At 37.5% G+C, this 27,967-nt stretch overlaps 1 protein-coding gene across 5 annotated transcripts in view; it reads right to left on the bottom strand.

Annotated features, from left to right (window-relative positions):
* Window positions 1-27,967, bottom strand: part of LOC140762383 (uncharacterized) — a 53,800-nt gene that overhangs the window by 13,237 nt on the left and 12,596 nt on the right. For 4 of the 5 annotated variants that reach the window (XM_073100142.1, XM_073100143.1, XM_073100141.1 and 1 more), the window contains 16 exons: window positions 27,809-27,933; window positions 22,213-22,886; window positions 21,976-22,093; window positions 21,769-21,885; window positions 20,581-20,675; window positions 19,877-20,028; window positions 9,137-9,192; window positions 8,840-9,053; window positions 7,469-7,891; window positions 7,094-7,371; window positions 6,929-7,014; window positions 6,714-6,800; window positions 6,358-6,619; window positions 5,848-6,270; window positions 5,612-5,708; window positions 2,392-2,711 (listed from right to left, as the gene is read on the bottom strand). In XM_073100142.1, the coding sequence (XP_072956243.1) occupies window positions 2,392-2,711; window positions 5,612-5,708; window positions 5,848-6,270; window positions 6,358-6,619; window positions 6,714-6,800; window positions 6,929-7,014; window positions 7,094-7,371; window positions 7,469-7,891; window positions 8,840-9,053; window positions 9,137-9,192; window positions 19,877-20,028; window positions 20,581-20,675; window positions 21,769-21,885; window positions 21,976-22,093; window positions 22,213-22,886; window positions 27,809-27,933 (3,527 nt within the window). The remainder of the gene's footprint in view (window positions 1-2,391; window positions 2,712-5,611; window positions 5,709-5,847; window positions 6,271-6,357; window positions 6,620-6,713; window positions 6,801-6,928; window positions 7,015-7,093; window positions 7,372-7,468; window positions 7,892-8,839; window positions 9,054-9,136; window positions 9,193-19,876; window positions 20,029-20,580; window positions 20,676-21,768; window positions 21,886-21,975; window positions 22,094-22,212; window positions 22,887-27,808; window positions 27,934-27,967) is intronic. The other variant, XR_012104722.1, reaches the window with a different exon arrangement.

Raw genomic sequence — 27,967 nt, forward strand, 5'->3', positions numbered from 1 at the left:
AAACATGGTACTCTTTCTACCACTACATTAGAACTGAAATGGTTTAAAAATGAATAGTTGGTAACTTATCTGATATAAAATACTCCCCACCCGCATAAAGTTCTTTTCTCCATTAAGCCCAATTACGTCCATCTTCGTATTTTTGAATGTACTTGTTTTTTTTTTTTCTACTTCCTCATCATGAATATGATAAACTGTTTGCTAGATCTATTTGATGTGTTCTCTTTGGCTATATTCTGAGCACAAAGGCTATCATTGCTATCATCCTTTGACTCATCAGATGCGAATAGCTCGTCATATCTCCTTTCTTGAACCCTCATCCTTTTCATTTCCTTCCCAACTTCCACTTGAGCCTTTTCCTGCTCCATATTCGCCTGAGAAGCAACCTATTGAGTGTCCCGGTGCTTCCTCCTTCAGTCATCCTCGTCATTCAAGTGTACTTTCGATGGGTCAGTCTTATACCCTCTTTGTTTATGCCCCATACTTTTCCACCTCCCTCACCAGTTTATGCTCCTACTAGTACTGCAAGTCCTCGTTAATCTCATCGAGTGCATCGGTCTCCTCATAAGCCTATCATAAGCCTACTTCCTATCAAGAGGTCATTGTCCATCCTGAGTGGCAATGTGCTATGGCGCTAAGGAGTTTCAGACTTTTGAGCTCTTAGACCTAGGATATTGTTTCTCCACCAAGTGGCATTGAAACCATTAGCTATAAATGGGTTTATAAAATCAAGAGACTATCTGATGGATCTATTAAGCAATACAAAGCTCGTCTAGTTGCCAGAGGTTCCACTCAGAAGTATAGTACTAATTATGAGTGGCTCAGATGACTATTGTATACACTTTCCTTGTAGTGGCTGCCATTTGTCGTTGGCTCTTATTTCAGATGGATGAATAGAATATGTTTCTTCATGGTGAGTTGACTAAGACACTTTATATACAGTCTCCATCTGGCCTTTATATTCCTATATCTCATGTTTGCCACCTTCATCGTGCCATCTATGGGCTCAAACAAGCACTTCATGCTTAGCTTTAGTCAAGTAGTGATCGAGGCTAATTATGTTGAAAGTGCTTATGACCATTCTATGTCTGTGCATTCATCACCTCAGGGATGGGTTATTCTACTCCTCTATGTAGATGACATGATCATTACTGGTGATGATTTAGTTACTATCAAGTTTTTACAAGAAAACCTATCTCAGCATTTTCAGATGAAGGATTTGAGTATTCTGCATTATTTTCTGGGACTTGAGATTGCTCATAGTGAGGAAGATATATTTATATCTTAGCAAAAGTATTCTCTTGACTGGATAAGTCGAATAGCTATATCTGATAATAGGACAGTTGATACACCTCTAGATCTTTATGTGAAACTTCGTCCTATAGATGGTGTCATTGACAGACCTGACTAGATATAGACAACTTATTAGTTAGCTTGTATACTTATATATTACCAAGCCAAATATCTCTCATACAATAAGCATAGTTAGTCAATTTGAGGCGGCCCCTTGATCTGTTCATTATGCAACACTTCTTTGGATTCTTAGATATGAGGGGCCATTACTCGATCTCTCTTGATGTCTAAGAATTCATCTCTTGTGCTTCGTGCTTATTCATGCTGATTGGACTGGAGGTCCTACCACTCATCGTTCTACTACTGGATTCTATTTATTTATTGATGATTCTCTTATCTCTTAGCAGAACAAGAAGCAAGATGATGTCCCTCTCTAGTACTGAGGCAGAGTATAGGACTATGTCTACTACTGCTAACAAGATCATTCACCTTCGTCGTTTGTTAGGGGATATAGGTGTGCCTTCCCCTACACCGAATGCTTTTTGTTGTGAAAATAGGAGTTCTATACAGATAGCTAGTAATCATGTATTCCTTGTGCGAACAAAGCATATTAAGGTGGATTGTCATTTTGTTCAACATTAGTTTCTAGCTGGCACTATCTATCTTTCCTATGTATCATCTACTGAGCAGATAGCTGATCTATTCACCAAGTTTCATCCCACTCCATGTCTTAAGTATCTAATTGGCAAACTCTGTGTATTTGAACCACCTTGAGTTTGAAAGGGGTGTTAATGTATATATGTTCTTATGATATTTTATGTATATCTTTCTTAATGAGAATAGCACAGAGTTTTCCTCCTCATGTTTCAAGATGTGAAAGACAAATAACCTGACTACACAACTTGTATTATAAGACGAGGGAAAAGCTTTTAACCCATTGAATATTTCCATAACTTTCAGATCTCATAAGCTTGAACTTTACTAGAGGAACAAAGAACATCGTTAATCATTTATTGTCTAACATTAAAAGAAAGTTATCATAAACAGATAAAAGCTTGATAAACAAATAAACCGACAAAATTAAGTCCCATAGTTAACCTGTTTGTCACTCTCAAGAAGATGCACAGAAAAATATGAAATCCTGAACTGAACATTTGCAGAGGGTTGATGAATCTTCTCAACTTTGGAGATGTCAGGACGCTCACAAATTCGTAAAACCCTAGTTAGACCATCCGCATACACCTCGTACCCCACCTTTAAAGCTCTAAGTCCAAATGATTCATCAATACTTCTTTTCTCTGAATTAAATCCTCTACCTAATGGTAAATCCAAAGCCAGTCCATTGTTTTGCCACATCTTGAAGAATGGTTTCCACGAACAGACCTTGTCAATGCTAATTTCACGCAACAAATGCAGATCTGTGGAAACAGTCAAGCAAATCAGTATGCGATCTTATGGATGAATCCTCTCATGACAACTTTTTACAGAACTAGAAACAAGAGCTCTCTTGCAGATATTTCAAGACTAAAGGTTCTAAATTTTCATGAAAATTCTTCAAAAGGTATCAACCTAGTATAATGGTTTTCCGCCAGAAATAGAAGAAAAGACATAACTGAAAGCTTGGACAAATACAAGTGCTTGAAGAAATTCAAAAGAGGCAGCAAAAGAAATGCGATAAGGCAAATATGCAGAAATATGTTACAGTTTGAGTTATGGATCATAAAAGCAACTTAAAATCAAGGATGGTCATACCGGTGGTGGCACGGCACTTGGCACGGGGTGTGCTAATGGCACAATCCCATGCCAAGTTGTGCATGACCGACACGAGTGCATGCCACTTGGCATGGTGGCATGACCAATCTAGCACGGCTAGCATGACCTGTTTGGCACGGCTGGCATGCCGATCTCCATGTCGATGTGAAGTCATTTTTCTAAAAGAAAAAATCTATTTTTGTCAATCATCATCAAATCAACTTTAGTTATTTTCTTACTAAACGTGATATGACATGTGGAGCCCATTTTTAAAACTTTTTTCTTAATTTAATCAATCATCATCAATCAACTTTAATATTATGTGTTGAATGTTATTATTTGTTCAATTATATTATGAAGTTTTAATCATATTATAGAATGTTCAATCATTAATATTAGTTTTAATGAGTATATTCAATCCAACGACGGCTGTGGCCGGTCAGCATAGCACATGTCGTGGCACTTGCTGGTTGTGCCGTAAGAGAGAAAGAGAAAAAAGTAAGGGACTACTCACCTTCACTGTCACCGTTACTATCGCTACTCGCGCCAGATCCGAATCCGCAACTTAAGTTGTTATTCTCTCTATTTTTTCCTCCGTCGGACTAGGTTACCCGATGAGGGTGCGAGCTGGGGCAACGGTGACTCAATGAGCAGCGATAGTGACATGACAACAACGATCGACGATGGCAAGCTCGATGACAAGATCAATGGCGAGCGATGAAGCTACTAGGAGGGGATCCGCATGGCACCCCTCGTGCCACGTGCCGGTACACCGCCAGCATGGCCATCCATGATTCAATCATACTATGTGTTGAATAATATTTGTATTTGACTATTGCTTTCTCTTTAAAAATATAGGTCATATACAAAAATAATATAAAGATAAAATACTATAATGTTGGTTTTACTATATATATATTTAAATCAAAGATTGACATGCCAAAAACTCAAAAACTTCTCTAAATATCTTTAAAAAATTTATTAAAATTATGCTAAATGCGTGATAATGGCACACCCCTGCGTGCGACTAGCATGTCGAGGCGCGCCGAGGGTGTGCCATGTCGATGGTGGCACGGGCCATCGTTGCTTAAAATAACTATTTCTTCTAAGAACTCTAGAAAGAAAGAAGATATATAAGAGTGGAAATTGAAAACAAGAAGCTCTTTGAGATCCATTAGGTTTTAATTTCATGGATATATATTATTTTTCATACAATTGCCACAGAAACTTTCCAAACATCATAGTTGCCACCATGGTTCACCGGATCAGTCGAACTCGCTCTCTTGCACTCTTTCTTCTCGCTCTCTTCCACTCTTTCTTCTCACTCTCTTACTCTCTCTCTCTTTTTCTCTCCTTACCATATAACCATTGTTTTTTTTATGGAGATATCTAACTCTAGCAATGTAGATCTAACTTTGGCAAACTCCGACAAACTTCGATATATAATTTTTTAATTTATTTCTTTATTTCTCTCTATTTTCCTTTTTATTTCTTCCACTCTCCATTTTTCTTATCTTTTCTTCTTCTTCTTTTTCTTCTTTTTCTTCACTGCACCATGATTTTTCTTTTTTTTGTTTGGTTTCCTTTCACTCACTCTCTTTCTAATATCTTCTTCTTTTTAGTTTTCGTTGTATCATAGTTTTTCTTTCTTTATTTTTTTATTTCTGGTAAAAAAATTTCTAAATTTTTAAAAGTTTTCCTACATTTTTAAATAATATTTAGAATTTTACGTAATTAAAAAGTCCAATCCGATCCAGACGATCGATACGGCCAATCCAGTTGATATGTATCATTTTCGGAAGGCCAATTCTAATCCCAATTTTTTGAGCCTTGATTGTCACTACATTCTTCAAAATATAGTATAATTGTCATTGAAATTATTGAACACTTCAAAAATGCCATTATGGTTATTTTTAAAGGAATGTTGATGGAATATTCCTAATGGGTGATCAACTGATCATTAAAATTAACAAATATATTTTTGAAGTTTAGAATTTGCGTCCTTGATTTTATTAAACAAAATCAGGATATTTGGTCCTTATCCAGATCCTCTTATACTAAGATTTAGCTAGCATTAGATGCTGCGCAATCTGTATCAAATGTCGTATACATGGGTGAAATGGTCAATTGGTCGCCATCTCGGTTTTCTAAATATGGTTGGTTATTGAACTAAAGGAATGACATTTTTGAAGGAGTACAATGATATCAGTGGCAATTATGATATTCTTAAAAAATGTAGTGGCAACTGGCAATCATGATACTTGAAAAGTTTTCAATAGCAAATATGTAATATAACCAATCTTTTCCTCACTACAATCAGCTTTGGGACAAAAATAGAACTATAGAAGTATGATTTTGAATCTTGGCAGATCAAGCAGTGGGGCGGGAACCTTATACGGTCACGCAGTTCAAGCTCATGCATGTAAACAACAACTATGCTTCTTCTAGGAAGAGAGGTCTAGGTTGCAAAGAGAAAATAGCAATGCTTTCAGATGCAAGTCCATGTAGTAAGATGCCAATTTGGTACCAATCCATCAGCTCAGAAATCAAAGAAAGCAGCACGTACCGACAATCTGGATAACCAGCTTATGTGGTAAAGTGAGGTCATCCCAAACATACTCCATTGAATCTCCAGAACCTAACATATCAGATTCCATTGACTCCTGGAAAACTCAGCCATATGAGTAAAAGAAAGGTGAAATATTGAGTGTTATCTAACTAAGATTTCAAAACAATTTCCTTAACTAAGATCTTACATCAATCCATTGGGAAGTATATAATAGTGAAAGTTCTCTTTCATACCTTTTGAAAATACACGATGGATGTTCCACGCAAACAATTCTCTATGCGATAGGGTAATGGATCATTAGGTGGCTGATATACGTGTAGAACCAGACTAGAAATTTCTTCCACGATATGGAGAGAAGCAAATTTTGTCGTTTTCTTCTCTTGCAATGTGGCTGTGCTCGATCCATCAGAAAAACCTAATGGTCCTCTGAACTTCAAGAAAAAACGACCGAGTGATGCAACACACATTGGCCCAGACCAATTATATCCAGTTTCTTTCGGGCAAAACTGGATATAAATATGGGAATCCTCAGACTCATTTCTATGACTTCTAACAAATGAATCGAAAAGGCTTGTTTCCCTCCTCATTTTTCTAGTTTTCTTCGTTTGTAAAGTGACTCTTTGTTTGGCTTCAATAGCAATTCCATCACTATCATCCTAATCAATTGACAATAACATGAAACAAATAGTATAGGAAATGATATATATAGTATCTAGAATGAACTTAAAAGAGAAGAGCACGACCTCCGCATAACACTGGCGAACGACTATCATCTCTGCCGACTCATTAGAAATAGTGTACCTAGGGACAATGAGTATGACTTGTGATGGCACAAGTAAAGCATGCTTACAGGGTTGTAAAGAGACACCCAGCATTGCTATCCAACCTGACAAAGCATCACCCTGGGCTTCTAAAGAAATCTCAGTGAAGCCAGACAAGGCCTCCAGGTCAATAAATGCTGCTGATGTTCTTCCATCAAATAATCTGAGATGCACCTCATTTGATCTGCCAATAAGAGGATTATAAGGCACCAAAAACTGATCCATAATGTATGCCAAAGAAAAGTAATCAGTACTAAGTGTAGCACTCTAGTACTCACTTTATAAACCATGAGCTGGTTGACCTAGGAGGCAAAAAACAGCCAAGTTCAGGAGGAAGATTGGTATTACAATTCCCAGATTCCCACCTGCATAAATTTGTAATACTGCATGAGAATCTGAATAAAAAAGTCCACTCCATCTTTACCTACCAAGAAAACTAAATGGGATTATTTCCCACTTTTCTATTAAAAAATATGAAAAAAATAATACCAACCAAGATTGAAACTTCTGATTGGAAGCAGTGCAAAACAAAGGAAGTTCAGTGTTGTTCTTTAGTGTATATTTTGTAAAAATAGCTACCTGCATAAGTGGTAAACAAACTAACCAATCAAAGTGAATATTATATATTGATTTTATAAGAAATATGATTATCTGCTACCTCCAATATGCCCTTCTCTGTGCGTAGTAATCTTAGAGATGCAAAGTATTTTCCTCCACAGAATTCCAGCTCTATATCCAGATACTGGACCTGACTTTTCTGTTTATGCAACTTCTTAACCCAGTCACCACTGTTCACCGGCTTGCTCTTTGAATTATATGAAATTAGTGATACAGAGAAGTAAATCTTGGAAGGATTTGTATAAAAATAGGCACTTGATCCGCATGAAATAATTGCCTGCTTCCCAATGTTATTGCATTCACTTGCCATGCTAAGATCTGCAAGTACAATGATTATGTGAAGCACTCAATCAATAATATCATCCAATCTCCTCAATTACAGAACAGTAACATGGATCAAATCATGAGGTTTTACCGAGCTGATTTTCAGTCAGAAGAACAAGTATTTCTGATTGCAAGAGATTATGAACTTGAACTGTCGGATATATAAAGATCTCCTTTTGCATTTGCAGTGCGACTGGTGAAAATCTATCGGGATATTGACTGCTATTTGGAGGCTCCATTAAGGGCACATCTCTTCCCATTGTATGAATCAAGAAATGAAGATCAGACACATGCTGACCTTCATCAAATACCGGACAATGCAAAGAGCTGAAGACAGACTTTGTTGACTCAGCACCAAAGGCCTTCCTTAATCTGTAACTCAATTTATCAAGCACTCCAGAGATACGAACAGCTTTTCCACCTGCTAGATCCTCTGACCAATTTGTGGAAACCACTTCTCCATACTTCTCTGAATACTCGGATATTTCTGGTCTAACAGATAGTAGAAAATTTCCTGAAAGTTTCAGCAAGTTTGAGATTAGACCAGCATGAATTGCATTTTTTTTTAAAGTTTTAGTGCATGTTAGTAAGAATAAAGCATGCTGGTCCAAATGGACACATTATAATGAACTGAAGGGAAATCGAAACACATTATTCATGATTTAAATACAGATAAGAGAGCAGGAGCATCATTTCAACCCAGGGGGCATGCCATCTAACGTATAAAGGACACAGAAAAGAGTTTCTCATAAGCACTTTCATATACCCCCCATTTACCTAATTATCTTTAAGAAATAGCATATGGGAGAGTAGATTTTATCAAATAAGCAAGACCAAGTAATACCCATGTCACTAGTAATGTAATGAAGAGGAACTGAGTGGCTGATGGAAACTTGCATTCTTGCAGTCCTACAGAATGTCTCCAATCAACGTCTCTATTGAGCATTTTAGCTTTTCGTTATACCTATAAATGGTGATCCATAATTGATCAGCAATCTCACAACATATCTATCTCTAAAATGACCAGATGTTTGCAGGGAGTCATTCATGTACCTTAGCAGCACAATATGGCAATGTACAGGGAGAGGCAACCATGCACTAATATCTTTGTAGAACATAAAAAAACCAGAGTTCTGTCATTGTAACAATAGGACAGACACTGTATACACGGGGAAGATCTTGTTTTTGTCTTTAACCTACTCTTAGAAACCTTACTAGATACTACACTTCCACCATTAAAATGTAGCAAATAAATTATGCAAGTCCCAGATCAAATTTCCAACTCGGAGGAAGTTGGCAAAAAAAGGCGTCCCAAGTGCACAAGGCTCCCACCAATGCAGCATATGGAGAGAGAAGATAGTAGACAGAAAATAATTACAAAACGAAAAAAACAACTTGCTCAACAAAAACATTCTGCTGACTGATACATATGAGACTATGTCGGTAAGCTGGTAGCACTTGCCAAGAGCTAGGGACATTAATGCTCTTTTTGATCCCCCCGAAAAATCTATTGCATCAAATACTCCAACCGATTCATCAACTGTATCACCACTCTGTAGAATCACATAAGCAGATTCTTCATCTGCTTCATGTGGCCTCCGAAACCGCAAGTCCAAAGAAAACTCACTTTTGTTATGTATCCTCAATAAAGGAGAAATGGCAAGTGATAGCCCTTCCTGCAAATAATAATATGATTCAAATAATAAATAAAATGTGTTTATTAAATAACAAGTATCAGAAATGCCAACTTAGCGGATACCTCACACTGTTTCGACACCTCAGCTACAACAAATGGCCCAGGAAAGCTTCTTGAATCTGTCAAAATCAGCTTACACTAATAATCAAAGGTGAATCAAATATAGAAAGTTCCCACACCAAAGTACAACCCTCACAAGAAAAGAAGACTCATTACCAAGTGGGAGCTATTAAGACCATATCAGAGAAAAACGACTAATACTAAACTCATGAGAATATATAGTTAAAATGTCATCAGCAAATGAGGTACAGGTATCTCATTATTTACAATGGAGCAATAAATCTCCATTTTAAATTATAACCATGAAGCTTTGTACTGTGCTCATTAGATAGATAGATCAAAGGTGAATTGTCACTTTTGAGACAATTTGCTAGGCAGATAGCAAGAGAATCATCTCTCAACGATTACAAATTAACACATGATTGCTTTTGAGGGCCTTGGTAAAAGGTCTTATGTTTTCACAAAGAAAACAAAAGATATACACTAGATAATTTATATGTTACAGCATGTGCGTTCTTGGAGTCTCATCTCATGTAAGTAGCTACTAGAGGGAGGAGACTGGAATAAGGTGCAAGGCAAGGAGGAGAGACAGTTAATTGCAGCTACTTTTGTAAGAACTGAAAAAAAAATTGAGAGAGAAGAGGGCACACGTGCACTGCACGTGCAACCTCCCTCCCCTCTCCTTCTCAGTCATGCAATGGGAGGAGTGGTTGTGGGATTGCAAATTTAATTATTATAATTATGTGCGCTAAATATATAATTCAGTGCATCATTATACTTCGTGCAAATTACAAATTTTAGTGGGAAAAAATATAATTAGTATTTGGTATGACTTAGAGAACAGCACCGGTATAGATTGCTTGCGACTTCTATAGTAACTCAAGATTATTTGAAAGTCTAGAGGAAGTCCTATTTTAGACCACTGTCATGACTTGCTTAAATGACTCTAATGGGGTTAAGGAACAATTCCAAGTTAAATTTGAGGTAACTCTAATTTCTCTCAATGGTTAGTGGAAGAGATAGAGTGGGTTTATCGCATAGTGACACCTCCTGGTAATCCTAACTGGATCAGCTATGAGAAAAAGACCTGAGCGTCATCTTGAGATAACTTCTAATTGATATGAATTTACAGGGTATAGACCCAAATGAGACAAATGATATTATTATTATTATTATTGAGAAAAAATTTAGTATGTTGAAACTAAGCAGGTTATAAAATATGACTTTCTATTATTATTATTGTTGTTAGTATTGTTACTTTAAGAACATGCTTAGTGGAATTGTCATTCTACATCGTTGGATTTAGATTTTATTTATGTTATAAATTTTGAATTTAATTGGCTTTCAAGTGAATTCCACTCACTGAGCTATAGTTGTTGGCTCATGAATTTTTCTCTTCTAATATTTCAGGTAATGGTCAGCGTGACAAATGAGCTAATGCACCGAGACCCCACCTCCACTTAAGACCTACCCCTTTATCTTTCTGTTCTTTTGGTCTTTATGATTTAGACTATTTATTGATTCAATTTACTTAAAGACACATTAGTGATGACATTGGTTATTTTCATACTGGGTTAAATTATATAAATCAAATTCTTATTTTCATTAATTCTTGTCATTGTGTATTTAGAAAGTATTAGTAAGACTTCGTATATCTCAAACGTATTGAGGTACATGGTTGGCTATGATTTCTATTTCGGGTCATGACAACTTTCGCCATCACTGTTGCTACATCACTCATTTGATTGCCCTGCAAACCTTGGAACAAAGGAGAAGTCTCTAAACGACCCCTATGGGACAGTAATTTTAAGTCACCCTCTGATTGCCATCTCTTGTCCACCACCATTTCCCTGTTGCGCCTACCACTAGCTGCCTTCTCTATAAGAAGCATCATGAATGCGAAGCTAAAAAAATCTCTAAGATTCTATTTAAGTTTAACTAATCAAACTATAAAGCCATCAGTATAATGGATCGGTATCTCTATTAAATCACTTGTAAGCCTTGACATTAAAAATAAATCCTAATATGCTGAGCCTTATTCATTGTAATCATTTCTTTCAACTCTTGCCATCATCTTTGGTGGATACCAAAGTGCCTATTGTGCTTGCCATCAAGTTTAACGCCACAAAAATGTCTATAAACTACAGGCATGTAATGTTTCTTCCAACCTAATGGAGGGTCTTGCTGACCTGTGTTGTGTTGACCAATGGTTGACACTCACCGTGCCACCAGCAAGTTAGTCCTCGCTTACATTCACTTAGGGTTCATTTGGATAAAGTTAAGCTCCAAAACTATAGTAACTCTTATTTTTTTAAGCTAGAATAGGTCACTTATATGGGTTTGGAAAAGTTGGGTATTTGGTTGTAAACTAAAAAATGGTATCATTATTATTTTTGATGTGACAAGAAAAAATAGTGAATTTAGGAATATTTACATCAAACCAAAATACCCTTTATAGTAAATGGAAAAAGAGAGTGAGGAGAAGAGAGAGGAGAGATAGGGATAGAAGGATTGAAATGATAGTTGATTAAAGTGATGTCTTTTCTAAGGCAAATTTGTAATTGGACTTTGTTCGTAAATGTAAATAGTTGGATGAATGAGGAGGTGTGAGAGGAGAATAGGTTTAAGTAGGTTCAGCCCATTTTACTTTAATCTAATATTTGGTTACTACACTAGTTTAGTGTTTCACTAAACTATAAGAAAATCCTTTAACTCAATTCAAATGCCACCTTACATAAAAGATATGTTAGTTGTTGGAATTTTGTTTTAACTTTTAATCACTTGCAGCAAGCATAGAGACAATAGATATTCATGAAAGGAAAAATAGAAACATTTAATTTATTACGGTAATACTCGAACTAAAAGGATAAAGCAAGTCATGTTATTGTTGTTTAAAATATGGATTGCATAGTTTTAGATGTCACACAAATGAAAATCATTGTTGATTGTGCATTAGAGCATGCTTAAAAATTAAAATAATGATAAAAATGATTAAAATCATGATAAACCATAAAAGTCTAATTGACACATCAATAATTTTATGATTAATAAATGTTAGATTCAAGGATGGTCGTGCAGCGTGACAACCGACACTTGTCATGCCGATGGATTATCAACACAAGGCACAAATTGTGCCACTGTAATTGACACATCAAGTCATCAACAATTTTCTGACTAATAAATGTTAGATTCAATTATTCAAGGATAGTCGTGCAGTGTGCCAACCCATGCTGGTCGACCCATGTTTTTTATTTTTTTATTATTTTTTACACTTTAAAAAATAATCTGGGGTATACAAATAATAGATATACCTCAATTTTACTAAATCTATTATTTGTAAAGATTTTTCCACATATATCCAGCATTTTAGTGCTAGATCTATGAAAAATACTCTTAAAAATAGAAATCAAAGGGAAATTTTGATTTCCAAAAAATTCCCCAAAATTTTAATTTTTTTTGAAATTAGTATATCAAATTATTTAAACTGAATCAAAATTAATACAGGAACATATTAGATTAACCTATATGAGTTTATTTGAACCTAAATTTTATAATGTTTAGCTAAAATTACAGCATAATTAAATTTACTCTAAATTTAAAAAAATGAAATTAAAATGTCAAATTCATTCAAATTATATCAAAATCGATATAAGAGCATGTTAAATTAATTTTGTTTAACTAAGTATTAATTTTAATTATTGAACTATTGTCAATTACTCATATTATATGTTGAATAATGTTTCTACTTGACTATTACTTTATTTTTAATAATCTAAGGATAAATCTAATGTAGGATTCAATACATATATTCAAACCAAAATTAAGGATTTTTGTGCTATAAATACCAAAAACATCTCTAAATATCCTAGAAGAATTACTAAAAGTGTGTTAAGAGCATGCAAATGCATGCTAGTAAAACTTAGGGGCATGTCAAGGACATGCCAATCAGCATGCCCCATGTCTACCTGCACGTGCCTTGCCGACTAGAGACCAACACGATCATCCTTGAACTTGAACTTACGCCCAAACCATGTTTAAGTCAGGCTAACTTGGTTTTATCAGCATATAAAATGATATGGTCAGCCTAGTGGTACTTAAAAGGGACATTTAACAAAAACATGTGCAAATGGAAAATGTTACACCTTCAAGCATAACCGGAAATAGCGAATATTGATGCTTTTCTTTTAAAGCAAACATGAAATAAAATCTCCATTAAAGTGTCATATCACTCCCTGGATGGTAGATGATAACCATGACGATATAATACAGAAAAATGGAAAACACATCCAAAGTTGATGTTAGCAAATTGTCAATATTGTGTAAAACTTATAAAGTGGTCATACTGTAGGAAGCTAGCACGGTAAGAATTATCTTGATTCTTATCACTCAAATCATAAGAACAGGGACAATAGGAGACAAAGGAAATATATTCTCTCAAATACAAGGCCAAACCTGATATACATTTTAAACAAGCTAATACATATGAGCCTGTATTGTAGTTTCCACTTTCCAGGACTAAACGGCTGAATTGTGTTGATAAATTTCTCATATGACAGTTCACAACTTACAACTATTGTCTAAAGCTAATAGAGTAATTGTAACACCCCAAAATAAAAAATAAAAAAAAAATAAAAAAAAAAATCTCTCTCTCTGACTGACGTGCCACCCTGCCCGCTCCCTTTTCCTCTTCTTCTTCCCTTCCTTTGCCGTGCACGCCACCTTCCCCATCTCCCTCATCTCTTCTTTCCCTCACCGCAGCCTTCCCACCTCCAGCCTCTCACCTTCCCCTCCATTCGCTACCTCTCTCTCTCTCTCTCGTGGTTGCCGACAGCCGCCGGAGCCGCCGAGCTCGCCGACCATCCCCCCTCCGGTAAGCCCTCCTCCACTCCTTCCTTCCTCCCCTCTTTTTTTTCTCCTTCCCCTCCTCGGCCTCGTGCTGTGTCGCCGCCGGCCTTGTGCTGCGCTGCCGGCACCGTCGGCCTCGTGCCGCGCCGCTAGTGTCGCAGCCCCTTGGGCCTTCCACCTCTCTTCTGTCTCCCTCCCCCAACAGAAATGGGGGTGGGAGATGGATGTTGGTGGGCTGCAGACCGCAACCCACCTGGACTTGTTTTGGGTGGGCTGCAGGACGCAGCCCACCTAGAGTGGTCTTGGGTGGGCTGCAGGCCGCAGCCCACCTGGTCTTGGACTCGGGTGGGCTGCAGGCTGCAGCCCACTAACCCAATTAGTGGGTGGGCTGCAGTCTGCAGCCCACTATTCCAACCTTGGTGGGCTGTGGCTGGGCCCCCAGCCCACCAAGGCCCTATTGCTTTGTGGGTTGGGTTTGGGCCTACCCATTGCCTCTAGCCTAGCCCATTTGGGGCCATTTGGACCCTATAACTTTGTTTATCATTTTCACCTGATTTGATTAGCCTGATCCTTAATTTTGGGATAACGTAAGATTCCTAGGATACCCTTGACTCGTACCAAACATAAATGTGCTAATAAGATAATTAATTCTATTAGTTCGCTAATGGCTTACTTACGTGAATTAATAGGATTTACACCGCGTGAGGAGGATTTTGGGATTCCGGAGGAGCCGACTAGCTGACGAGTTTTACCATACCGTGGAGACCCCCCAGGCGAGTAGAGTTATACAAATCTAGAATAACATAATTATAGTCATTTTACCTGTCATGACACTGTAGGAAATGTCGGTATTAATGTATACAGTTGGTACTCCCTGTTATATCTTTTGCATATGTAGTTATTTATAACCTGTTCATCATAGTATTATGAGAATGTTAATGTAACATCAATATTAGTATGATAATGCTTTACATGTGTCCCGTATGGTATACCATTACATAGATGTATGATTGCTGTGAATATGGAATGTAATGATCATGATGACTATAACATGCTTTATACACGCATAAACACTGCACCACTTCCACCTATCATTAGTAGTCGAATTCTGACTAGGCAGTACCCTTACTCACTCAGCCCAGGGTTAATGGTAGAGTGTATCTTATATGACTATACTATTAGCGTCCTACACCTGAGGTCGGGAAGCCTGTGTGGCATTCAGGTAATTATACTACATAGTTAGGACTAGATTATGATGATAGAAGAATATGATTGTGAGGCGAGGATATAACTCTAGCGGTACCCGACGACGCAGGGTTAGGGCGTCTGTTGATGAGCCGAGGGCTCCCGATTCTCCCGCCGAGGGCGGTGATGATTTAGAGAGAGTGAGATATGGGCTTACGACCGGGGTCCTGAGTCTGATGGCCACAGACAACCGGTCACATATAGTGTCGCCATACACGTGTAGGTGACATTACCGCTAGATGTGTATATATCCCCCCTCGATGTATGAGATGATGGATGATTGTTTCTTAAGTGTATTTACCCTGTGTGGTGAATAGCTCGGTGAGCGATGATAAGTATGATTATTGCTTTGGTAGACATGAGATGACTAAACTGCTATTTTATTGCTATGCATAACATGTAAACCTATGATTGAGATGTGTACGAATAAGAGATTGTCTCAAGCTTTATATCTGTGAATTTATCATAATATGTTTAGGAACTAGCATGTTCCAGGATAGTAATTGGTAATCTTTATCAATTGCATTGACTTAGTAAATTGTGGTAAGTCATTTCAATAAGCATGTCGTTATCATTAGCAAATATAGGCATACATTGGATATACACATGTGATGTCATTATTCTAGATTGTATGGATCCTACTCGCTGGGCTGTAAGCTCACCCCTCGTGGCGATATTATTTCAGAGCTAGGGGACGCAGGTGCGGGTAGCGAGGAGTAGCCGCTTTTTCTTTTCAGTACGTATGTTAGTTGTATTAAGCCCCTGCGAGGGTGTGATGATGACGTTGTATTTTTTTTTTGGACTTTAGTATAGTATTTTGAATGTATATTTGGAAGGCTTGTTGTGGCCTGTGAAACTTGTATCCGGACTCCTTTAGTTGAGTTATTTATGGTGAAATTATGCTGTTGTGTGCCTTGTGAAATCCTTGTACTGACAGGTCATGTGTTGCACCGCGTGGGAGGATTTACCCACGCGGTTTACACGTGTATTTGGAGGTTTGGGTGTTTCAGTAATCATATCATAGGAACCTCGTATAGATAGAATGGGTTTCCTTGCCTTCTACCCCCAAAATCAATAAGGACTAAAGAAGACTAACAAAAAAGAAAGAAGATAATCGGAAAGTTCTCCAATATGATAAAAGGTAGCCAATAGCTTGCTAGACAAGTTGGAGAGTTGAATGAGGCACTTGATCTACTTTGACTGTTTCGGAGGAAATATTAAATGTGTTTGTACTCCTAGTAGGAATGGCAAAGACTATCACGACGATTCGGACTTTATGGCCCTTTATGGTTTGTTGTGGCCAGGCACAGATTACAGTTTGCTTATGGCCTTTGTCCTCACTAGCATTCAAAAATAACTTGCTAACATATCACAGTTTCACAGATCCTGGATAGAGCATATATGACATCCCATTGACTAACTGTGGACATGGATTTTGTAACACCCCAATTTATTAAAAAAAAAATCTCTCCCTCTAACTGACGCACGCGCCGAGACCCTGCCACTCTTCCCCCCCGTCCTCTCTTCTCCTTTCTTCTTCTTCCTCTTCCCTTGCTGTACACGCCACCTTCCCCACTCCATTAATCCCAGCTCTCCCTCCCCCACCGCACCATTTCTCCACCTCGCTACCTCTCTCCCTCTCCTTCCTCGCGGGTTGCCGACGCCGGAGCCGACGAAGCGTCGGAGCTAACAAAGCTCCAGAGCCGACGAAGCCGAGCGCACGGATTACGGTAAGCCTCAACCTCATCATTAAGTTTCAGTAGCTATCTCCCCTCCCTCTCACGATCGTCCTCGGTGGCCGATGACCCCGCGTCCGACCGCCGATCCGAGGGCTCGGGTGGAAGGAGAGGAACCCTCCCTAGACGGGCTTCGGGCCCTTGATGAAGGGAGGAAGGACCCCCATGGCCGCCGGCCATGGAGCGCGGCCCGCCGCCGTCGGGCCCTCCTCCCCTCTTTCTTTTCTTCCTCTCTTTCTTTTTCTTTCCCTCTACCTACCCGTTGGTCTCGTGGCCGTGCCGCAGGCCTCGTGCTGCGCCGCCGGCCTCGGGGCTACGCCTCCGGCACCACAACCTCGTGGGCCTCTTCCCTCTCCCCCTCTATCTCCTCCCTCGGAAGGGGATGGTGGAGGAGGGTGGGGGCTGTTAAACCCCCGCACCCCACTGAGCCCTCGTGGGCTGTGATCAGACCGCAGCCCACGGGCCCTCCCTGGGTGGGCTGTGATCAGACCGCAGCCCACGAGCCCTCCCTGGGTGGGCTGCGGTCCAGACTGCAGCCCACTAGGCTTGGGTTGAGTGGGCTATAGACCGCAGCCCACCAACCAAGCCTTTGGTGGTCAGGCTGCAGTTGGACTGCAGCCTACCAAGGCTCTCTTGCCTATTGGGTTGGGTTTGAGCCTAACCCAATATCTTTAGCCTAGCACATTTGGGGCCATTTGGACCCTATAATCCCGTTTATCTATTTTCTCCTGATTTAATTAGCCTAACCCCAATAATGATAATTTATTATCATGTGAATTTTAAGATAACATCACCCTAGGAGACCCTTGACTCATGTATATGCCTAAACATAAATTCTCTAATAAGATAATTAATTCTATTAGTTCGCTAATCTTACGTATGATTTACTTGCGTGACTTAATAGGATTGACACCGCGTGATGAGGATTTTGGGATTCCGGAGGAGCCGACTAGCTGAGGAGATTTAATATACTGTGGAGACCCCCCAGGCGAGTAAAGTTTATACAAGTCTAGAATAATATAGTTACAGTCATTATACCTGTCATGATAATGTAGAAAATGTCGGTATTAATACATATATTTAGTGTACCATGATATATTTTTACATACACAGTTATTGATAATCTACTCATCATGATATTATAAGAATGTTAATGTAGCATAAGCATTAGTGTGATGATGCTCTACATGTATCCTGTATGATATATCCTTGCATATATATCTGTTGTAAATATAGAATATAATGATCATGATGACTATGACATGCTTTATACATTCATGGACACTGCACCACTTTCACCTATCATTAGTAGTCAGGTTCTGACTAGGCAGTGCCCTTACTCACTCAGCCCAGAGTTAAGGGTAGAGTGCATCTTATATGACTATACTATTAGCGGTCTATATTTGAGGTCGGAAGCTTGTGTGGCATTCAGGTAGTTATACTGCATAGTCAGGACTAGATTATGATGATAGAAGAACATGATTGTGAGACAAGGACATATCTCTAGCGGCACCCGATGACGCAGGGTTAGGACATCTGTTGATGAGCCGAGGGCTCCCGATTCTCCCGCTGAGGGCGGTGATGATTTAGAGAGAGTGAGATATGGGCTTACGACCGAGGTTCTTAGTCTGATGGCCACAGACAACCGGTCACATGTAGTGTTGCTATACACATGTAGGTGGCATTACCGCTAGATGTGTATATATCCCCCCTCGATGTATGAGATGATGGATGATTGTTTCTTGAGAGTATTTACCCTAGTGAATAGCTCGGTGAGCTATAATAAACATGATTAATACCTTGATAGGCACGAGATGACTAAACTACTCTTTTATTGCTATGCATAACATGAAAATACTATGATTGAGATTTGTATGAATAAGAGATTGTATCAAGCTTTATATCTGTGTGGACTTATCATGATACGTTTAGGAACTAGCATGTTCCAGTATAGTGACCGGTAATCTTTATCGATTGCACTGATTTAGTAACTCATGGTAAGTCATTTCAACAAGCATATTGTTATTGCTAGCAAATATAAGCATACATTGGATATACATATGTGATTTCATTATTTTAGATTGTATGGATCCTACTCGTTGGGCTGTGAGCTCACGACCTCTTGATAACATTATTTCAGAGCTAGGGGATGCAGGTGCGGGTAGCGAGAAGTAGATGCCTTTCTTTTTCAGTATATCTATTAGTTGTATTAAGCCCCTGCGAGGGCGTAATGATTGATGATGTATTTTGAACTTAAGCATTGTATTTTGGATGTGTATTTAGAAGGCTTATTGTGGCATGTGGAACTTGTATCCGGACTCTTATGGTTGAGTTTATTTATGGTGAATTTGTGTTGTTGTGTGCCTTGTGGAATCCTTGTACTGACAGGTCATGTGATGCACCACGTGGGGGGGATTTACCCACGCGATTTACACGTATATTTGGAGGTTTGAGTATTTCAGATTTGGTGGTGAACTCATAATGAACAAATATTGTCTTCTCTTGAAGCTAAATCTGATGCATGCCATCACTCAAAATAGTAAATACATGTTTTTCATGTAAATATTCATACAAACACAAAATAATGCCAACAAGATTACCTCCTTGTGGAACGTATGCTCGGAGTTGGTTACCTACGTCAAACTATGTTTTCTCTTCATTTACGGTATCTTGAATCATCCTTATTATATCCTTCACTTTTTTTATGGCTTACTGTATTGTTCATATGACAAGATTCCTAATAATTAATGTCATTTAAGGCATAATCTTATAAAGTCTACAATGTTATTTCTCTTATCATTATCATCATTTCAATTTTTCTGACTTCCAAAATCACTGAATAGATTACTTAGCCAACCTAAATATATCACAGCTGGATACTAAATGATATGGTAGAAAAAGGAAATAGAGATTGTACCTTTCAGAGATACTACACGAGTTCTGCATGCAAATATACAAGTATCTGACAGTGAAACATTGATTGGAGAAGTTGAAAACGACTCTTGTTTGACTAGAGAAATGGAAACCAAGCTTGCACTTTGTGGAAGCTTATCATTCAACGCCGCATGCCTCCATAACATGCCGAAACAACAATTAAGTTATCACATTACATAAAAAAGAAAATGTTTTTAATTAAGGAAAATATTTCAACAAAACAGAATGAATATTAGCAATCAAGGATCGTCATGCATCTTGGCACAAAGGAGATGTGACATCCATTTTGTACCATCAGCAAGCCCATGCTACAGCAAGTAAATCTATAATTAGAATTGTCAAAGTATATACTCATTTGGTGATACAGAATTTGCAGCAAAGACATCTAATAGGAAGCATTCTTAATAACAATTAAAGAACAAGCAAGGTACGCAACTTTGCATATAGAAGAGAAATCACTCTGTATTTTACCTTTCTCAGCAACCACCCATTTGGAACTAATCTCAGTTTGCTTTTCTAAGCTCGACTATCTAAAAGAAAGGTAATCTTCACTAACATGTAACAACTGCCTTTACAAGTTACGGAACAAACTAAATAAATGATAAAACACTACATAGAAAGTGTATACGAAAAGAAAAGGGATTCCAAGATATACAAGATTCAAATTACAGCAAAACACAGAAGTACCTCATGAAGACTGAAGCTGACTGTTTTCCAGGAATAATTGCATCATGATTATTTGGAAAATGACAATGAAGGTTTAATCCTGAATGATTTTCTATCTGCAAGAATGCAAATAAAAATTATTTAATTTATGTAAGTTTCATAATGTCATCAGAAGCAAGAATAATTAGCCATCAAAGCAAAGAATAATCAGCAACTAGAATAAGATCTGATGACTTATTGTACCACATGAGGTACATAACTCCATTTGTACTCCAATTTCTTGGTAATCATAATTATTATTCAAAATTTCTCAAAGGGCAATTGACCTCTTGAGCATGAGCGGACCAGTCAATACAGGAAATGAAGGGAAGTAAAAAATGGCATCATTTAGTTTAAAGTCTGCTGGAGAAACTCAAATAGTCAAATTGAAGGTAGTCAAGATCTCTCTGTTAAAGAGAAATAAAAGCTCTTCACCTAATTTCCACGGGATCCCTAATATATATAATGCCTATCATCCTTCAATGTTCCACTAAAGTCAAATACATTATCACAGCACTGGAAACCAAGGAGTCAAGGTCAGATCATTAAGGACCAAAGTCAAGTAAATTTAGATATGCATCTGCAACTTTCAGATTGTCTGGTAATTGTTTACTACTTTCGCATCAGAAATCTAATTTTGCTTTGCATTTAAATACATAAATTAAAAATAGATCACCAATTATGACAAACAAATAGTTAAAAGTAAATGGCTAGCTGCAGGCAGTCTGATGAGTTCATGAACATGTCGGGTTTGGATTCCAATTGGCAGGAGCTCAATTTCATAGTGACAAAGAACTCAAGCCTTACTTTTAGCCATGGCTCATAAAGAATCGAGCTTCATAAAAAAGGAGATGGTTATATATGCAGAGTTTTGGTGCAAGTCTCACAGATGCAAGAAGCTAAGAAGTGTCCAATTTGTCCATCAATTCAGGGGCTACTTATTTTTTATCTGAATAAGCAAGAACACGATCACAATTAATTGATTGTAGTATAACAGCACATTAACAGAACTCAGGGACCCTGCACCTTTTCCTTTGGAAGAAGTGGTAACTCCATGGAATTGGATATATTATTATATATACATATGCATTAGTCATTTAGTCACGGAAGGAAGCTTATTAAGAATGAAAAAACTGGCATAGACGTAAAATAGTTTAAAGAAATGAAAACCTTGCACGAATATGGAAAGATAGACGACTCTCTCACAGCATATGGACCCATTATATTTAATTTCCCAGCCAAATAAAGAAGGATATCCACTGAAAGCTCATTAATTGATATATCCACCTGAAAGAATGAAAAAAAATATATCTCCACAATAATCCTTCAGCAGCTTATAAACTAGAATAAAAGCAATAAACATGTAGACTTTCTTACCTGCTTTATATAACAGCAGAAATGGTTAGGTTTTCTGTTATACCGACCAACTGAAACCTGATGAGCAAATCTAGATCGAAAGAAAAAAAGTGAAGAAATAGGAGAAATAATCTGCCTCCTGCATATCCAAGTTGTCATGTAAACAAGAAATACATCAAGTCCATGATGGCCAAATTAAGATAGAACAAAAAGAATAGACAATAAAATCTGTAGGTCTATATAAATATGAGTACTGACCAAAGATTTCTTCGTGCATCAAAGTGGTGACTTGAAGCACTGAATGAGCTTATGATTCTAATCTTGGATGAGAAAGTCTGCATGATGACATGTACATCATTGATGCACCCTCGAACAAGTGGAACTTCATAATCTGTATCAGAGACTTTGTGAAGGATAGTCAAGTTGATCCTATCAATATTGATATCGACATGTGGTAGACTACTACCAGACTCTACTCTTTCTCTTCCAGAGTAAGATAACTCTTCTTGAACATTTGTATTACCAATGTCCTGAGAGTTGTTATTAGAAATATACAGCTTCTCAACACCATTTACAAGAGGAATTTCATTTAATACTTTCACCTTAAATGGATTTCCTGGATTTTTAACAAATTCTGGAAGCCCATCAACAAATGCAACACCACAATTATTCTTCCTGTTCACAAGATGAAATGCATTTTTAGCAACAATCTTAAAATGTTTCACACCGTCAGAAGCATCCTCATCACTGTCATGATTAAGAGGAAATGTCTTCCAAAGAGCATGAGGCTTATCATCACAGCAAGAGAGCTCAACAAGGTCAGATCCTGGCATGAAGTTAAGGCACATCGCTTTGCCTTCATCATTCTTTGCACACAATGACATAAAAGTCATCCATAATGCTCCTGACCTCCATCCTTTATGATGTCTCACCTATATACAAGTTGTTTGAGAAACTATTTAAACCTATAGCTTTACAAGGAGGTAAAGTTGAATAGAAGATAAGCATACAATATTAGCCACAAATTTATACTTTATACTGATACTATCACAAAAAGATTTTAAGTGCCTCACGACTAGCACCACGTCAAGCAGCACATTCACAAAAAATACACACGGCACAAATGCGAGAGAGAGAAAGAGGAGGAAGAGGATGGCAGCCATCGAGAGGGCTCTCTTTGAAACATCATGTAGAAAATAACTTAGGGAAGAAGAAGAAGGTTCTTAGATTGATGCTACCTCGTCATTTATTTATATAGGGATGAGGTAAACTCTAAAAGAAATAAAAAAATTATCATAAAAAATCACGCTATATCTTGACCCCAAATCTAGGTGGGGTTTTTGTTTTCTCATAACCAGATGGTTGCCATCCTTTCCCCGTAGCTAGGTGGATTATTTTCTCTCTCTTATCTTTTCTGGTTAGTATAGGAAAGATAATCGATGGTAGAAAAAAGGATCTAAGAGTGCCCTATCTTTTCTCTCCTTAGTCATAGATCTATATACCTCCATATACATGTTTGGGGTTTTTCCCTGTATACCCTTCAAAAATCTCTTATTTACTTGTATACCCCTCCAAAATTGATACTTGCATGTATACCCCTCAAAACACAATTTTTGCATGGAATGATGGCTGTGCCAACACAATATCGGCACATGCTTAGAGCGGTTCTAACTCATGCTCAAAAATACCTTATAAGCACAACGGTCGTTTATACTCAATGATGGCCGTGCCAGTGGCAAGCGGCACGCCCCCTATAATATTTTTCATAAATTTTTTAAAATATTTAGAGATGTTTTTGGGTCTTTGGTATGTCAATCTTTGAATTTTTTTGTCTAAATATATGTATTAAAATTTAAAATCTACATTACAATGTTTTATCTTTAGATTATTTTTGTAAATAACCTATTTTATTAAAGATAAAACAACAGTTGAATATAAATATTATTCAACACATAATATGATTGAATACATTTATTAAAATTTATATTAATGATTAAGCACTCCATAGTATGATTGAATACTCCATAATATACTTGAACACATAATAACATTCAATACATAATTGATAATAGTTCAATAATTAAAACTAATATCTAGTTGAACGTAGAATGACGAGGAGGATCAAAGACTTCATTTGCTAGCACAAGAATAACATGGGAATGTTGCGTTAAATACTGTCAATATTCTTCAAAACTTATCCATTGATAATATTGCTCGTTATAACGTCTCACATAGTCTTAATAGAAATAAGAATTTTATAATTCTTCGATGATATGATATGGATATTGAATATACACGGGAACGACCGGCACAGGCACAGACACACCATAAGCATATGCAGATTGTGGATATGGAGTATAATAAGGGTGTTGTGGCTCTAGTAAGTGTGATTGATATGATGGTAATAATGATGAACTCATATCATCCTATGGGCGCACCTTTCCTGATGTCCTACTACCTATATACTCAAATCCTTCACTCATTTGATTATAATCATATTGAGCTTGAGATGATCCCTTTCCTTTCTTCTGTCTTTAATAAATTCAGTTTTGTGGTTGTCTAGGTTTAGAAAATGAATTGTCATTCCAATTTTTAAAAATGACAAATAAATTATCATTTTAAAAATGATAAATGATAAAAGTTAATTGATGAAAATAAGGAAAAGTTTAAAAAATGGGTTCTACATGTCATATCATGTTTGTTAAGAAAATAAGTAAAGTTGATTTGCTAAAGATTGATGGAAATAGAAAAAATTTTAAAAAAAAAATCTCTACATTGGCACATGATCGGCACAAGGCTGTGCCGGACGGCACGTGGCCGTGCCAGACCAGCACGGATCGGCACGGCTCGGCACGAGGGTGTGCCACTGGCACACCCCATGCCAAGTGCCATGCCTTTACTGGCACGGCACGGCCATCCTTGGTTTATAGTACAGAATAGGGTTGTCAAATCCACAAGGAGATGGTTGTAAAGAATACACTAAAAGGATACAAGAAGATACCACGAAGATTACTACTGTTTATAAAAAGTTAAATAAAAACAATAAGCAACTAAGATAAATTAGGAAGAAAGTGACTAGGCGTCGAGGCTCTCTCAGAATATTTAGGTTTTATCGGTTTTTAAATTCAATCTTTATAACTCAATTTAGAGGTTTCACATCCCAAACCCCCAAATCGGATGATTTAGCATTATAATATGGAAGAAAATCTAAAGCAATTTTTATTGGCTTTTTTATCACTTACTAAGCATGTAGGTAGTTCTATTTGGCCTAGTCCAAGATCGACGATGTACCCGGAGGTAACAACATAGTAGAGGATTAAACTATTAAATAGAGACTAATTTATTTAGACATAATTATATAAATATCTATTACATAATTATCAGGATATATAAATTATGAGATAGAATAAATCAACCTTTAAAATTATATAAGCATTTCAAAATTACAAGATTAAAAATAAAATAAAAAACAACCTAAATAAAGGAGAGGCATCCCCTAGCCGCACCAGTATGATTAGCTACTCATAGTAGCTTCCTTCTTTCTTTTTCTCTTTTTTTTCTATTTCTTTTTTTCTTTCTTTCTTTTTCATGTCTCCTCCCTATTTTTCTCTCTTTTTTTATATTTTTCTAAGATTTTCTGATTATTATTTCAATGCCTCTACACCTCTATTTATAGAAAAATTTGAAAAAACTGTTTACAGGATTTGCAAGAACACGGTACGATTGGCTGGATGGGCAACACCCATGCCGTGCTGGCACCACATGGCGACGCGTGGTCCGTCAACGCGTGCACTGCACGTGATAAGTTGGCAGGCGAATTCACTACAGGGTGAATGGCTGAAACTGGTTCATCTGCTCACGTGGCGGCACGTGAGTGGGCGCCTGTGGTGTTTGCTGGCTTGGCTAGATAAGAATCGGATCCGCTGCTTGGATAGGATTTGATGTAGAGTCGGCTGCAAGGTTTTGGTGCATCCAAAATCTGTTTTTAATATTTTTATCATCTAAAAACTTAAATTTTTATAAATCTATCACATGTAGGCTTGGCACAACTTCTCTAAACTTCATTCTAGTAATAAAATATATTTTTTAATCAATAATTTAGCATTTTATAAAGTGAAAACATGAATTTAGGGAAATCCATTTAAACAACTAGAAAGACGCTATTTAATTCTGAAATGCTATATAATTTTAAAGGTTAATTTAATCATTTATATATCCTGATAATTATGTAATAGATATCTATATAATTATGTCTAAATAAATTAGTCTCTATTTAATAGTTTAATCCTCTACTATGTTGTTACCTTCGGCTACATCGTCGATCTTGGACTAGGCTAAATAGAACTACCCACATGCTTAGTAAGTGATAAAACAGTAGTAATCTTTGTGGTATCTTCTTGTATCCTTTTAGTGTACTCTTTACAACCATCTCCCTGTGGATTTGACAACCATATTCTGTACTACAAACGATTGTTGTACTTATAAAGTATTTTTGAGCGTGAGTCAGGCTCTTATCGTCCAACAGTTGTGAAGAGAAATTGAAAAAAAACTGCAAGAAATCACCATCTAGAAAATGGTCTTCTACATTTCTAATGTTTGGCAGATGATAATTTGATGCAACATTCAAAGCAAGGATGGATGTGCCATGGTACAGCCCGTGCAAACCACCAGCCGGCATAATACGGCACGTCATGGCACATGCCGCGGCACTTGCCGGTCGTGCCACAAGAAAGAGAAAAAAAGACAAGGGAAACTAGCAACACTTTACTCTTCATCGTCACTGCTCACCATCGTTGCTCGTCACGAGCCAACCTAAGGTTGCCGATGAAGGCGCCCATCGCAACGTTGTGGATGCCCTAGCCCCTACCAGCTGGAGGAGGAAGATGACTCGAGTGGAGCAAGTTGAGTCGATTTCGAATAAAAATGTAAGTTCTGCTCCACTCGAGTCATCTTCCTCCTCGAGCCAACATGGGCTAGGGCATTTGCGACGTTGCAATGGGCGCCTTCATTGGCTACCTCAAGCTAGCTCGTGACGGGCGACGACGAGGTCGGCAGCAACGACGAAGAGTGAAGCACTGATAGGAGGGGAGTCGTGCAACACCCCTTGTGCCACGTGCCGGAACCCACCCGACACGGCCATCGTTGATTCAAAACATATCCATTATGCTCCCAAGAACGCAAAAGAACACATGATTACACTCTGCTAAGTTAAGCAAATTTTTTTAAAATGGTAAACAATATACTTAACAAAAATTGTAAGCCTACACATCCAAAGTTAAGGACATAGGGAGTCAAAAGGCAAAGCCCAAAAAAGGGCACAATCAATCATACACATGCCATATGACAATAATACCTAGGTAAGCTGCACAAAGAGAAAAACATGTGTAAGTTAGAAAATTAGGAAAATAAAAGGCACAGGCATCTTTTTTTCGAAAAGAAATATAACAATGAAAGGAAGAACATGCATGTAGTCACAATAAACTATACAAACATCTATAAATTTAATAACAGAGTGATTCTCCAGGAGATCAGTTAGAATGAAATCAGTGATACCAAAAACTTGGGTCTCCGATTGCAAAAGAAAAGTAGTCCTACAAAACTGATACAATTTACAGAAAAACTAAACAAAACATGTTTCCCCTCTGCTTTTCTAGAATAACTTTGAATAAAGAAAATTGTGAACATTGTCCTCCTTTTATGATGGAGGAAGAAAAAGAAACAAGGAGAACAAACCAAGCAAATGAAAACCTACCGATATTAACTGCATTTATTGTTATCAAACTTAACAGAATAGCATCACTGCTCATTGAGCCTACTTAAAAAGAGGTGCATGAAATTAAATAATATACTGTACCTTAAAGAGAGACTTTTCTCCGCCAAGAGAATAATGAATGGCACCAACCACACGGTAATTTTGGTCAATACCTTCAACTGTCATATACATGTGATGGTTAAGATCCTGGATTGCCACAATTGCACCTATTTGGACAGCATCACACGATTTAGTTCACAA

This window comes from Typha angustifolia, chromosome 7 (genome assembly GCF_048772165.1).
Source record: "Typha angustifolia cultivar Huaian chromosome 7, ASM4877216v1, whole genome shotgun sequence".
NCBI classification, from domain to species: Eukaryota; Viridiplantae; Streptophyta; class Magnoliopsida; order Poales; family Typhaceae; genus Typha; species Typha angustifolia.